The 12,975-nt window shown below is 38.1% G+C and overlaps 2 protein-coding genes and 1 non-coding gene across 3 annotated transcripts; all 3 read right to left on the bottom strand.

Annotated features, from left to right (window-relative positions):
- Positions 1-2,307: 2,307 nt before the first annotated feature.
- On the bottom strand, positions 2,308-2,379 carry trnah-gug (transfer RNA histidin (anticodon GUG)). The gene has a single exon. It is a non-coding gene; the product is annotated as a tRNA-His (tRNA).
- A 2,322-nt stretch (positions 2,380-4,701) lies between these two features.
- On the bottom strand, positions 4,702-6,310 carry LOC146614688 (uncharacterized). Its single transcript, XM_085376379.1, has 3 exons — positions 5,597-6,310; positions 5,313-5,481; positions 4,702-4,801 (listed from the first exon to the last, which is right to left on the bottom strand). The coding sequence occupies exons 1-3, from the start codon at positions 6,285-6,287 to the stop codon at positions 4,702-4,704; spliced, it is 960 nt and encodes a 319-aa protein (XP_085232505.1). The 5' UTR covers positions 6,288-6,310.
- Positions 6,311-7,551: 1,241 nt separating this feature from the next.
- On the bottom strand, positions 7,552-12,928 carry LOC146614687 (fetuin-B). Its single transcript, XM_085375659.1, has 8 exons — positions 12,823-12,928; positions 12,513-12,735; positions 12,246-12,359; positions 11,246-11,324; positions 9,057-9,223; positions 8,690-8,803; positions 8,196-8,330; positions 7,552-7,960 (listed from the first exon to the last, which is right to left on the bottom strand). Exons 2-8 carry the CDS (start codon positions 12,711-12,713, stop codon positions 7,706-7,708), a joined length of 1,065 nt encoding a protein of 354 aa, XP_085231785.1. The 5' UTR covers positions 12,714-12,735; positions 12,823-12,928; the 3' UTR covers positions 7,552-7,705.
- Positions 12,929-12,975: the final 47 nt, after the last annotated feature.

The raw sequence follows: 12,975 nt of genomic DNA, 5'->3' as shown, positions 1-12,975 counted from the left end.
TTAAGCCAGAAGGAGATTTAGGTTAAGTTAGTTAAGTTACAAGGTAACACTAGCAAGCTTGGGTAGCAAGATACATTACATATATTTGCTTACTAGTATTAAGTAATAAATAAATGCTAAATAATTATTGGAATTTTATTCACCTAAACTGATGCAGAGATTTTCTTTTTGACCATGCTGTAAAAAACAGCAAGCCATATTTTTTTTTTATGACAGAAATCCATTAAAAGAGAAATACAATCAAGAATACTGCAAAAAGGTCCAATCACACCAAGAAGGGGGCGTAAAGGCTACAGACACAGACTGGATACAACTGCTTATTTCCAAAAAAGAAAAACCCAGATGGCGTCCAAAATTCTACTGTTGAGGTTTCAAATTGCTATGGCCAGAAAGCAACGGGTAGCCATTTTTATATACAGTCTATGACCAACAGTTAGTTTGGTTTTTGGTGAGACTGTGGCTACTTTGGCACATTTGCTTTGAAGTAAATGCTCAGCTTGATGCTAGCATTTACTAACATTAAAATGTCAGCATCATACTTGCAAATGAAGATGCAGATATTTTGACCTCTTGAGAATATACTTTAGGTATACAGTATACATTTTACAATATAAAAATTTTAATATTGCATACTTTCTATATATAACCACTGTGAAAGCGTTGCAACTACTTTCACTTTAAATTCTGACTACACCCACACATAAGCTACATAAGCTACAAAGCACTTGTTTTTACTTCATTTATTATTTTCTATGCTATTTTCCATGCTCAGGGTTAGGTTTATTCTTTATTTTAGTTAATTGTTATTTAGTGGTGTGAAGGGAACCTGCAAAGTAAGAATTTCATTGCTCTGCGTAACCACTTGTGTTTTGCAGTGTGACAATAAACTTCTTGAATCTTGAATCTTAGGTATAACTGAGCAATTGTGAAAAGTCCTGTAATTCATCCTGGAGATGGCATGAATAAACATTTACAATACTTAATGCTAATCCGTGATATATTGTAAAAACATGGGTGAGACTTCAAGTTTCCCATGGTGCTACTAGGAGAAAAAGTCAGGTAGTTTTCTGAGCACTATAAATATTCAAATGCAATTTTATGGCAGTTTAGTTAGATTTCAGCCCCTGCAGCCAGTTTGGAAGCACAAAAGTGCAGCAGTTAATCCAGTAGCATAAAGGGAAAAAAGAGAAAACTCTGAAGTTATCTTTTAGGATTACTGGACAAACTGTCCAGTGTGAACTCGTTGAAGTGAAAAGAGAGATAAGGCTGACACCATGTGGACACATCGTAAAGTGTGTAACACTGGATTGGTTAACAGAAATAAGAGGAGAATTAGCTCAGTTTCCTTGTCTTCTATTAAGAAGAAACCAGTAGTTTTGAATAGTATGGCTTGTTATTTCCAGTGTGATTTTTGCATCTCATACATCTTTTTAATGTGTTAGAAAACACAATTTATGTAGGCTGTTGATGTCTGTTTTAACACAACTGTCAACACAGATGTGGTAGCAAAGCATTTGACAGATAAAAATAACCACATGTTGTTCTTGGCAGCCAGAAGCCTCTTTTATAAATGAGTATATCAATTTGTATTTCTACATGAGATGGCAGTCTGCCAGGTTTATTCTTCTCCTGAACCGGCCTACATTCTGTCACAGTGCACACTGTGTGCTTCCGCCTTAACGGCACACGAAACTTTCACCACAGATGACTGCAGTGCTCTCCTGTTGTGGGCATCACGAGTCAGCCAAGAGCCTAAAACTGTCTAAAAAGAAAGAATTTGCTGTCTGATATGACAGCAGAGAAGAAAACTTTTTTAAAGGTTGTATTAGTTACAATACATTTGTAAACTGATTGTGTATGTGTGTGTAATGGTACATACACACACACACACACCGAAGAAAGTGTTATATTCATAGATAAACAGCTGATGATGACGATGATTACATTACGTTTTACTTTTTCGTAAAACAAAGCCATATATAGACATACACATATGCGCACATACTACGTGTACACACACACACATATATATGCATAGACATACACACGTATGTGCTCAAACAAAATCTCACGTGAAGTAAGAACTCAATCACCGAGTACGAAATGGAGTAGGCGGAAATATGTACACACTTATTGCAGCCACTCTATCTATTCACTGTGTTCGTGTCATCCCTACTGGTATATACTCGCTATACAAAAAAGAGAGAAAAAAGTTACAAAAACCTACGTATAGAGATATAATTATTGGTAATATCTATACGACCAGTAATGGATTTCATACTCTTACAAAAGCACTTTGGCAAAAACTGCCGTGACCCGGATTCGAACCGGGGTTGCTGCGGCCACAACGCAGAGTACTAACCACTATACGATCACGGCGAGCTGTCCTCAGTACGCCAATTTAACCTGGAATATTTGATCCCATAGACGTCACCAGCCCCCCCAACGGAATGGCCTGAGATACCGCCGATCGGTCTGGGAAGTGCTGAGGGTTGGTGTATTTCTAATGCATTTCAGAGCTAGATATTATTTGTGCTATGGGCTCTCCAACATGTGTTCAAAAGCTTAAGTAGCTAATGCTTTTGTAGATGCAGATTATTGGTTTTAAATACAACTCTGCTGCTAAATGTTTCAATGTATATTACTCATTAATGGATCGTAATAATGATCTAGTAGGCTAATATAAAGTATACAATTTTGAAATATGCATAATGAATATAATTAATTTTCAAAACCATGAGAATTCCCAATTTTTATGTAGTACTATGGGATTTAGAACACAAGAATTTTACATTAGAGCAGGCAGGATATCGCGAGTTACCGCGAGATACCAACATTCCTGACTTGCTTACTGTGTTTCAGAGAAAGGGATGATAAATATGGAAACAAAAGTTTTGTCTCTGTGTTTTTGGACCAACAGCAAATCTTTCTGTCTTGTCTCTGTTCAGCACCAATAGATATCACATTTCACCTCTACAGGTTTCTTATCTTGAAACGAAATGCCCCTTTTGCCGCCAGGGTTTCTGATTTCAAACTTATTCTCATGAGCCACGTGTGAAGCCTCTGTGAGAAGAGAGAAAACAAGCAGATCTGATTCTGCATTTCCAACTTGGGAGCTTAATGTCTGGAGAAAGTAGTTATGCCGTGGCCCGGATTCGAACCGGGGTTGCTGCGGCCACAACGTAGAGTACTAACCACTATACGACCACGGCAAGTTGTCCTTGAGAGTGTAGGTTTTATCTGGAATATCTGATCCTGCAGACGTCATGCACACCCTCCCTCCTCTCCCCCCAATGGAATGCCCTTAAATACTGCCGATCTGTCTGGGAAGTGCTGAGGGTTGGTGTATTTCTAATTCATTTCAGAGCTAGCTATTTTGTGTGCTTTGGGCTCTCCAACATGTATTCAAAAGCTTAAGTCTGCAGATCTAAAACTGGTAATGGAAACAAAAAAACATCTATCATTTAGATATGATGAGAGCCAATCAAAAACGTGATAGCCTCTTGATAAGTTTGTTAACTTATGCTGTTTAGCCTACAAATAGGCTAAACTGGCCAAATCAACAAATAATGAGGTCATACATACCCCCCTGCAAAATAATAAAGTAAAATAAATAAATAAAACAACCCCCCCAAAAGTAATATGTACACTGTAAAAAAAAAAAAAAAACGTGCTGTTTTTACAGGAAAACCCTGGCAGCTGGGGTTACCAGGGACTTCCTGTAAAAACGCTTTACAGATGCAACTTGTAAATTGATTTACAGTGAATGAATCTCAGATTAAAACTGTTAAATCTACAGGAAAAAGAAGTTAATTTCACACATAGATGTGATATATAAATACACTATTTCCTGTATCTTTTACAAGTAATAAATGCTTTTTGTGGATCCATAAACTGCAAAATTAACAGGGAAATATCGTACAAAGAACTAATTTAAAATGGTAGAACTACGGTGAAACTGTGCATATTAAATGGAGCTGCTCTGTAAATTATACATAAAATCTATGCTGAATATTATATGTTTTAATGTAAAATTTTAACCATAACCCAGCAAATTTCTTACTGCTACGCCTACACCCAAACATGCAAAAATACACATGAGAAAACACAAGAGAGGAAAATATCACTTTTGGGAAATTTATTTTGCAGCCACATTAGCAAAATGACAGCAAATGGATCCATTTTTCCAACTAACACAATATGCAAGGCACACAGCAACTACACAATTCAATCAAAATATAGGCTATAAAAGCTGTGGAACATTCCTGCAAAGCAAGAACCATGTTCATGAAACAAGCATTTGTTAGACCCTCCACCAGAAAAAGTTAAATAACCTGTTAAGACTTTAAAACAAAAAACACATATTGTGCCAAAAATGATCATAATCACCGTGCAACGCAACACGCACCCTGCTGTCACCACAACCATGGCCCTGGTCAGAAAACATCAGCAAAACCACGTGGTGAAACAAACCTACACATGTGGTCTAGAAACACTGCAGTAGCAGCATGTTGTTTTTTTTCTTTTCTTATGTAAATAAAGAACATTCCTACAAAGAAAGAACATCTTCATGAATTGGCTTCATGCATTCGACCAGTAAAAGGTTCCAGTACACATTGTGGAACAAAATTAACAAAGTAAAACTAACAGTCCACAGAGAGTCAAGATTTAGGCTTAGCGCCACTCGTGGTCGGCGAGATCCTAAATCAGGGTGAGGACTCGAGGGTTCACACTGAGACGACGCTTTGAGTTTTTGTTCTCTACTTTGGTTCCTTTTTCTGGGTTTATGGAGAAGAAACACCTGTAGAATAACAATCATATAAAAGTTTATTAAGCATTTTTATAATTGATCAGTTAAAATACACATACAAAGTAAGTAAAAATTAAGTATATACATATATATACAGTCATGGCCATGACCACGTTCAAGACAAAGTATAACCAAAATGCTGTGGGGAAGTGAACAATGCATGGTCAAAAGTATTGGCACCCTTCACGAGTGTCTTCTGCAGTGATATGTCACACTTTAGCATTGTTAAAATCCAAAGCAAAGGTTATAGGTAGTCAGACGTCAGTTGACGCTTGGTCTAGCCCTGAGTCTCGGCCAGGCTTGGACCCAGATTCAGACTGTTAATGTATTTAAAAAAACCAAACAAACAAAAAAAACAACAACAAAAAACAGAAAAAACAACTGAAACCGGCTCCAAAGCCGACCGAGACTCAGAGCCAGACCTGGACTCGAACCACATCAAAGCCAGACTCCAGATCCCAGAGTCTCAGTTATGAGAAATAACAAAGCCATATTTGTTCACCTCTGAAGAAACTCTAAAGTGGAAGCCAGCTCAGATGGATAATGGATGTTGAAATTGTAGTAGCTCCCGAACATGAGGCACAGTGCAGAAATGAAGGAGGATATGTTTGTGCTGACGAGGTGCCGATCAACACTCAGCATGTATCTTCTTGAGGAATAGCAGGACTGTCCTGTGAACAAATTATTTAACAGGTTATATCAATAAACACGGCAGTCACATGACATTCTATAAAAAATGCACTTAAAAAAAAAAAAGAGAGAGAGAGAGCTATGAAACAGACTTACCACACATGATAATAGTGGGTGTCAGAGGCACTTGCTCCAGTTGTACCTCATCTGCCAGACATGTATCTTCAACACAGAGAAGCATGGACTCCTCCTTCTCTTCAAAGTAGCTGAGTAGCTGTTTAAGGTAAAAGAGACACATGTTTCTGAGATAAGAATGACTATCCTTCTCTGGCATATCACTGGCTGAACTAGCAGATGCCATGGTTTCATGTGTGTTTTCTGAATATTCTGTACTGTCATTTGGGGGCTGAGGACGAGATTCCTTGTACATGTCATCAATACCATCTGGGGAACAAGCTTTATGCTTCCTACACATGTGAGAAGTAAATGATGACTTTTTTGTAAACATATGCTTACAACCACTTACTGGACATGACACAGACCTGCCCCCTGCAATATGATCATTTAAGTGAGACACTAGCTCTTTCACTGTTTGAAAATGGCGGGCACATAATGAAACTGCACATTTTAAATCTGCAACAAGAGCTTTAGGAGTAGCTTGAAGTGCAGGTGCATTGTGCACACGATAAAAATGCCCCTTGAAAGCAGAGTACGTGGTGAATGTTTGGCTGCAATTGGCGCCAACACATTTAAAAATACAACAAGGCTCATTCTTATGCACTCTGCAATGTAGTACATAGCCTCTTAATGTGACCAATACCTTTTTACAAAAGACGCAGATGATCATTTTTAGTATTTCTAAAGTTTGCCTGTGCTTTTCAGCTGAACTAGCATGCTAGCGCTAGGTTATGAGCCTTGGTCTAAATATCAACTGGTGCTTTTATCTCGAAAAAACGTCGCCAAGATATTGAACTTACCGTGCAGACTTTCTGACGAACAAACACAGATCCTCAAAAAACACTTGAAATCGTATGTTTGTAATTTGTCCTAACAACGTAGTTGCTGAAAGTTCGATGTTTTCTTCTCCCGTCTTCTCTCTCGTGCTGGCTCGTTAGCTATAGTCGTGAACTAGGCGCTCTTCTCCTCCCGCCCTCACGTCATTATCCAATCAGAGACGAGCTTCAGATGCACATTCAAAATTAGGCGCGCTCAGTGCAACTGTGAGTGGCCTGAAGTAGCTTACAGCTCTGTGGAGATGAGGCACCATAGAGATCCTATGGGAGGCACTGTAAGTTTGTTTAGCCTTTAATAATGAGACATTGCTGACCTAACCCAAAAAAGTATTCTAGTCTAAGTATCACATTGCAATTAAAAGAAACATAAAGAATACAAGCATTATGACAGAAGCATTACTTAGTCGTTAAATAATAATTTCTTATTGGTTACCCTACAATAGGCTGCAAATGATTTAAGAAAAAAACATGATGTAAACAATTTTAATTGTATATTTTTATATAGCCTATAAATGGAGAGGCAACCTCTCAGGTTCACAATGACATCTTCTGTGAAAACATTTTTATTAGTCCAATCCATGACTTTGCATCATTTCATGAATCATGTTAAAAGTAGGCCCAGTACATCCATGCAGTTGTAAAGTGACTTACATATACGTCATGTGTTTTTAAGAAAAACTGACTAAAACTGTGATTTTTACAGTATTTGCATGTCAAATTAACATGATTGTTTGGTTATGAGTATTACGGTGTTTCACTGTTTTTATTCACAGTATTTGTAGTTTTAACCAATAAATTTGATTATAATCACACATTCATGTTGTAAATATAACAGGAACATTCTGTTTAAAGGTTTACAATAATTCACTGTGATCGAAACAGGAAAGTTGTGTTTTGGGGTTTACTATACATTTCTGTAGGGGTTTTACATGGTTTTTATGTCAATTTCACTGCCCTTTTTTACAGTGTAGCTTAAAATGAGAAGAGTTACTTTTTAAAAATAAAATGTGTCCAAGAAGTTGCTACAGTGGGGTCATTATTTGATTAGGTAAAGTACCGATTTGCTAAACTGATAGAAATAAATTATACAACTTCCAGCTGTGATAAATACTTTATTTAAATGATCAATGAACAGTAAAGACAGATTTTTTTTCTGTATTAATTGCAAGGTTTTAGTTACCATTTCTTGTCTTGAACTAATTGCAATATGGTTAAAAGCAATCTCTGGACTGAGTACTGAAGGTTCAACCAATCAGAGCCTGAGATTCCGTAAACCCAGATTGTGTCTGCGGGGTCCGGGGCAGGAGCTGCCTGCTGGTGAAGCTCTGGGAGAGGCAGGCTGATTCACCACAGTCCCAAGGTTCTGAGACACGGAGAGTGTAATGTCTGGGCTGGGTGAGTCTGAGTGGAGGTGCTCATGGGCATGCAGGTGAGTGTGGTTATGCTGCTGGTGTTCAGTGTGCACACTGCCTGCTTTTGCGTGAGCCTGCGCCTCCACAGAGGAAGCCTGAAAACGGAAGATAGTCAAGAGAGCGGTGGTGCTCAGCAATGAAGCATTTGTCAACATTTTCGAACTGTGTTTTAAAAACCCTTTAACAATCAAAATATCAGAAGTGCAGTGATAGACTGTGAAGATTTGTGAACTTTTTTTTATTTTTTATTTTATTTTTTTTAAAGTTCACAAATTTGTGATTTGTGAACTTTTTTTTATAATTTAAGTCTTGTGTTGTTCAAACAAGTACCTGAGGTTCATAGATCTCACATTTCACCTCTACAGGTTTCTTATCTTGAATCAAGCCATCCCTTTTGCCACCAGGGTTTCTGATTTCAAACTGATCCTCACGAGCCACATGTGAGCCCGAACAGAAGCCTCTGTGCTGAGAAGAGAGAAAACAAGGAGAGCTGAGCCTGCATTTACAGCTTGGGGGATTTTTGTTTGGAGCCAGTGGAGATTGGATGCAGTACACAGAGCACACCAAAGGTGAGACCAGGCACATGAACATAGGTTTAAACATGATAAATTAACCACCGAGTCTTAAGACAAATATTATAATTATAAATTGAGTGTAAGGTGCATTACTGGTCTTTAAGATATCTATGCGTATTCTTTCATCACTGTCAGAGGAGTTTCACATTCAACAGCAGATTATTGGCAGTTTTTCAGCTTCAGCCTGGTAGCAGTCCAGTTTTATGAACATATGGTGAGTAAACAGAGCATTATTTTCTCATTACTTACAGCAAACTGACAGTCCATAGGTGTGCAGCGGCTCAGTTCACTGACATCTGTTTCCCTTGAACAAACTGTCTCCACTATAGTGAATTCCACAAAGTAGGACGGACCAACAACCCACTGAAAAATATATTTATGAAAGCCTAGTTTAGGACAGAGGTAGGTCAAAATAAGCGAACTATGACCAAAACTAGTCAGATAAAATTGCTAAGAGCTTTACATTAGGTCTAGTCTTTTGAAAAGAATAGAAAACTAAAAGTACTTGCTTAGAAGAAATCACACATAAGCTTAATTTGTATTCAACCTGTTTCTTTACTGACTCTCTGCCTGCGTTTGGTTTCTTTTTCTTTTTCATTTCTTTTTCTGTCTTAACCTGTGAACTGGCTTTCGTTATGTTCTCCAGAGTAAAGTAGTTGGCCAGGCGGCTCTCCTCATTGAACCTCTGCAGGCAGAGATTGGCCGTCTCTTTGACAATGGGCTCATTCAGATTTTCGGCCGTGGGACAGTCTGGGCACGTGTCCACCACTGCAGTAGCTGGAACTGAACACAAGGATCAAGAGGTTCAAAGGTCAAAACAAAATTCTGAAGCCTGAGGGTCATCCTGTCTCAATCAATCAACTCATTTGTCACTTCTAGGCTTGACTATTGTATTTAGGTTCTTCTAAAATCTCTATGAAAATACATGATTTATCCAGAATGCCACAGCAAGACAAGATAGAGAAACGGAATTACTTCACTAGTGAGTACACACTGTTAACCCTTGTGTGGTGGATGGCATTGTTCTCAAACAACAATTTCCTACTCTGAGCACACAAAGCACTTTTTAAATACAAGCCATATTTGCCAAAGCACTTTTATGCCCAATTGATCTAACATTAATACACATTCCTTCACAGGGAGCAACTTCGGATTGGCACACAGTACTGAACCAGCCAGGGCTCAAACCACCAACCCTCTAATTATTAGAGGATCATGTTATTAGAGCAGCTATGCTTGTAGGTTTGTTGGACCCTTGCTTTGTTTTTTGTTTTTTTAATTTGTAATTATAGCAACCATAGAAATTGAACCCTTAATAGATGTTTACTTTATCCCTATGTCAACCAAGACAGACCACATCCATGTTTCATATGGGTTATTTACCTCTGTTAGAGCCAATTTCTTAATAAAAGTGAGATTTACTAAAATTTAATAGAAAAAGAAAAATCTGTCATTATCAAGATATGGGTCAAGTTTTTTATTTTTTATTTTTTTTTTTAAGCAAAGTTTATTATCACTACTGATGTTTATTTCTTGGAACTTGAAATTGATGAGATTCTTGTGAGTCTATAGTTCAGCCCTCAGAAATGCATCTGCCCGTTCTGGTTTACTAGTGATGGGAATTCCGGCTCTTTGTAGAGAGCCGGCCCTTTCGGCTCCCACCCGGCTTTTCAGGTTGTTTTATTGCTTTAATTAATTTATTATCAACAACAATATAAAATTGTTGTCATAAAATGCAAACAACAACACAATAACATATAAATGAATATGCAAAACAAAAGAAAATGCACATTCTCTGTCATATAGGCCTGGGATGATTTTTTGGGAGAGGGTTTTCCTGGTTGGAATTGCATACACAGGATTCAGTGCATGAATATTCTTTCTGAATCCTTTAACATCCACAACTGGAAATGGTTGAAAATCAAGTGCAGTCATTTTTGCCAGGTCTTTATCAATTGAGTTCTGTCTTGTGGTGAACCACTGGAGGGCTCCACTCACACCCAGTTCCTTCCATTGCACTGATGGGTGGACAGTTCTCAGCCGCCTGCGCAGGTTGTTTGTGGAGCCGGCTCTATATGATATCCTTCTCTTGCAGACTCTACACTCTGCCTTTGTATTGTCAATAAAATTGAAATGGTTCCAGATTTTGCTTCTTTTCTTGGTGTCACTCAGTTTCATTACTATACCTTTCTAATGTGACGATGTTGTCTCTTGCAACAACCCTGGCTCTCTTTCTCTCCCTCTCCTGCTCTGTTCCTGTGCTACTGCGAGTGTAACTATCACCCCTTTTATCATGTTTGTGCATCAGTATTTTTAGCTTTGCTAGTTCCTGACAGGTTTATATCGAGCTGGCTCAGGTGCTGCTGTAGCACCTGGTTAGTACTGAAGGCTAGAGTCCTCACTGCACGGGTCTGGGTCTGACTCTCTGCCCCCACACCATTTCCTGTGTGTCATTATTCTTCAGTCTGCCCCCACTTCACTCTCTAATGTCTGCACTGTCCTGTTCACCAAAGACAACAAACTCATATTCTGAAAACTCTTCCTCTTTGAGGTTTTTTGATCAGAGAATCTTCTCACCGTCTTGCTAATTTGTTGAAAAAAAAAATGCAGAGTTGTTCCTACATGAGGGAGGGCTTTAGATAAAAAGACAGATGTAGGTGATAGAAATGTAACAGTGTTGGAACTGTTGTGTGAACAAAACAGAGTCTGATTGCTTTCTGTGGCTAAGACGCTGTAAATAATTTTCTGTTTTATACAGTGAAGTTGACAAAAATACAGAAGAGTCTCAGTGATGCTTTGATCTACCTTCACGAATTGTACAGGAGTAGCTTTGTAGTTTGACTTGAGTGTGAACATAGGCAGATACTTGACACTCTCCATACACCTGAAATACACAAACACATTTATACAGTAGCTAAAGACACATGTACGTGTAAGAGGTGAACCACAGCAGCTAAGAAATTTCATACATTCATAAAAAAAACTATCTATTTACACTTTACTAAGCTCATACATGCAGAACATATGAATGTATGCATTACAATGCAGTGCTTTGTAAAACAAAGACAACAGAAGACTCACTGTATTAAAACTCTGAAAAGGTTGTCGCTGCAACTTCTGGTATTTTAAGTCAAATTTTCTGATAATTTTATACAGCTTTACTTAAAAAAGACCTAAATATTTTTTGTCAGTCTGGTATTGTGAAATGAATCAGGATCTATAACTTGGGACAGATATGTCAAAAAATGTCAAAGTATTGGCCGGTAAAAAATCCACCATTCAAACTCTCATTTTGAATTCAAGTTTTTCAGATCAGTTTATTTGTACAGCGCCAATAGTTGTGCTGAGGTGACTCTAACACTATAAAATAAAGCATGTAGAATACTTTTTAACATTACATTCTTGGTTACAAAAATAAAGAAAATGAAAATTTCCTTTAATTTTGATGCCGGATTATAACAATTTATATCACAAAAATATCATTTTTGTCCTGATTGTCCTGTCCAAATAGTGTCAAAAATGCTGGAGTTTCAAGATGCTAGTTATAATGTAGTTATGTGTGCATATTTTTCATTTTGAAGACCTGGGTCAATCCAATCACAAATCATATTTTTAAAGATATTTTTTCCTCTGCCTCCACAATTTGCATGAAAAATGTGCGGCCCAAAGTTTGCATACATTCAAATATCAGGCATGGTAATATAGACCAGTAAACATTTCAGGCTTTTATCTTTGACATATTCACTTTCAAACATCGTCTCAGATTATAATGTGTTCTGTGACATGTGCATTGCTTGGTACTTACTGGAACATTCCCAATATTTCTGACTTCACATTGTTTCCACGGTTTTCCACTGGTGATGTGGCATTTGGTCTCCATGACATCGATGGTTAGTTTGTACAGAGATCCATCTTTCCCCTGGACACATTCATAAATAAGCAACTCTATTTTCTTTCTTCCTTTTGTGACTTTTCTAACATAAAAACAATATGGCTGCTGGTCAATATGTTGCAGCATGCCTTTGTTGCATGATCATGTCTTTGTGCATGCATATGCATAATTCACCCTGACCTGTTCTGGAGTGTGAGACAGATCATAGAGCCTGTTGAGGCTCCAGATGTATCCAATTTTCCTGTCCTGGTTGATCTGTTCCAACGCCTCTTCTGCCACTCGCACTGCATCAGGGCTCATGCAGCCTGGAGGGTCCGAGGCCTCCCCTCCCTGGGGCAGCAAAGCCAAACATACGACCAGCAGGTACACACTCATCCTCATCTAACACACATACAGACTGGTCCTAATAAAACAAAAAATCCCACCTACTTGAATTACTAAATCTTATGCTGGCAGATCATTTAATAATGAAACTGAAACATGCATTGACCTGGAAATCTTCTTTTGCAGGACCTAATAAGTAATCCCAGTTTTTACACAAAGAGTTGTGAGAGACACATGTGAGACTGATGCTGGACTTTCTCCTCTTCCTGAAAGGATGAACAAACAGCTGCTATCGGCTGCTCTGCAGGCCAATGACTGG

This window comes from Diplotaxodon limnothrissa, linkage group LG17 (assembly GCF_057381915.1).
Source record: "Diplotaxodon limnothrissa isolate DT_005_m linkage group LG17, D_limnothrissa_male_GT1.1, whole genome shotgun sequence".
NCBI classification, from domain to species: domain Eukaryota; kingdom Metazoa; phylum Chordata; class Actinopteri; order Cichliformes; family Cichlidae; genus Diplotaxodon; species Diplotaxodon limnothrissa.
This window is presented reverse-complemented; position numbering and strand designations above follow the sequence as displayed.

Excerpts from the sequence above, each read along its gene's own strand:
- LOC146614687 (XM_085375659.1), bottom strand. The coding sequence starts at position 12,713 with ATGAGGATGAGTGTGTACCTGCTGGTCGTATGTTTGGCTTTGCTGCCC. Across the intron at positions 11,325-12,245 it reads GAAATATTGGGAATGTTCCA|GTGTATGGAGAGTGTCAAGT; the intron begins GTAAGTACCAAG and ends TGTGTATTTCAG. Across the intron at positions 8,804-9,056 it reads TAACGAAAGCCAGTTCACAG|TGGGTTGTTGGTCCGTCCTA; the intron begins GTTAAGACAGAA and ends TATATTTTTCAG.
- LOC146614688 (XM_085376379.1), bottom strand. The coding sequence starts at position 6,287 with ATGATCATCTGCGTCTTTTGTAAAAAGGTATTGGTCACATTAAGAGGC. Across the intron at positions 5,482-5,596 it reads ACCCACTATTATCATGTGTG|GACAGTCCTGCTATTCCTCA; the intron begins GTAAGTCTGTTT and ends ATTTGTTCACAG. Across the intron at positions 4,802-5,312 it reads ACTTTAGAGTTTCTTCAGAG|GTGTTTCTTCTCCATAAACC; the intron begins GTGAACAAATAT and ends GTTATTCTACAG.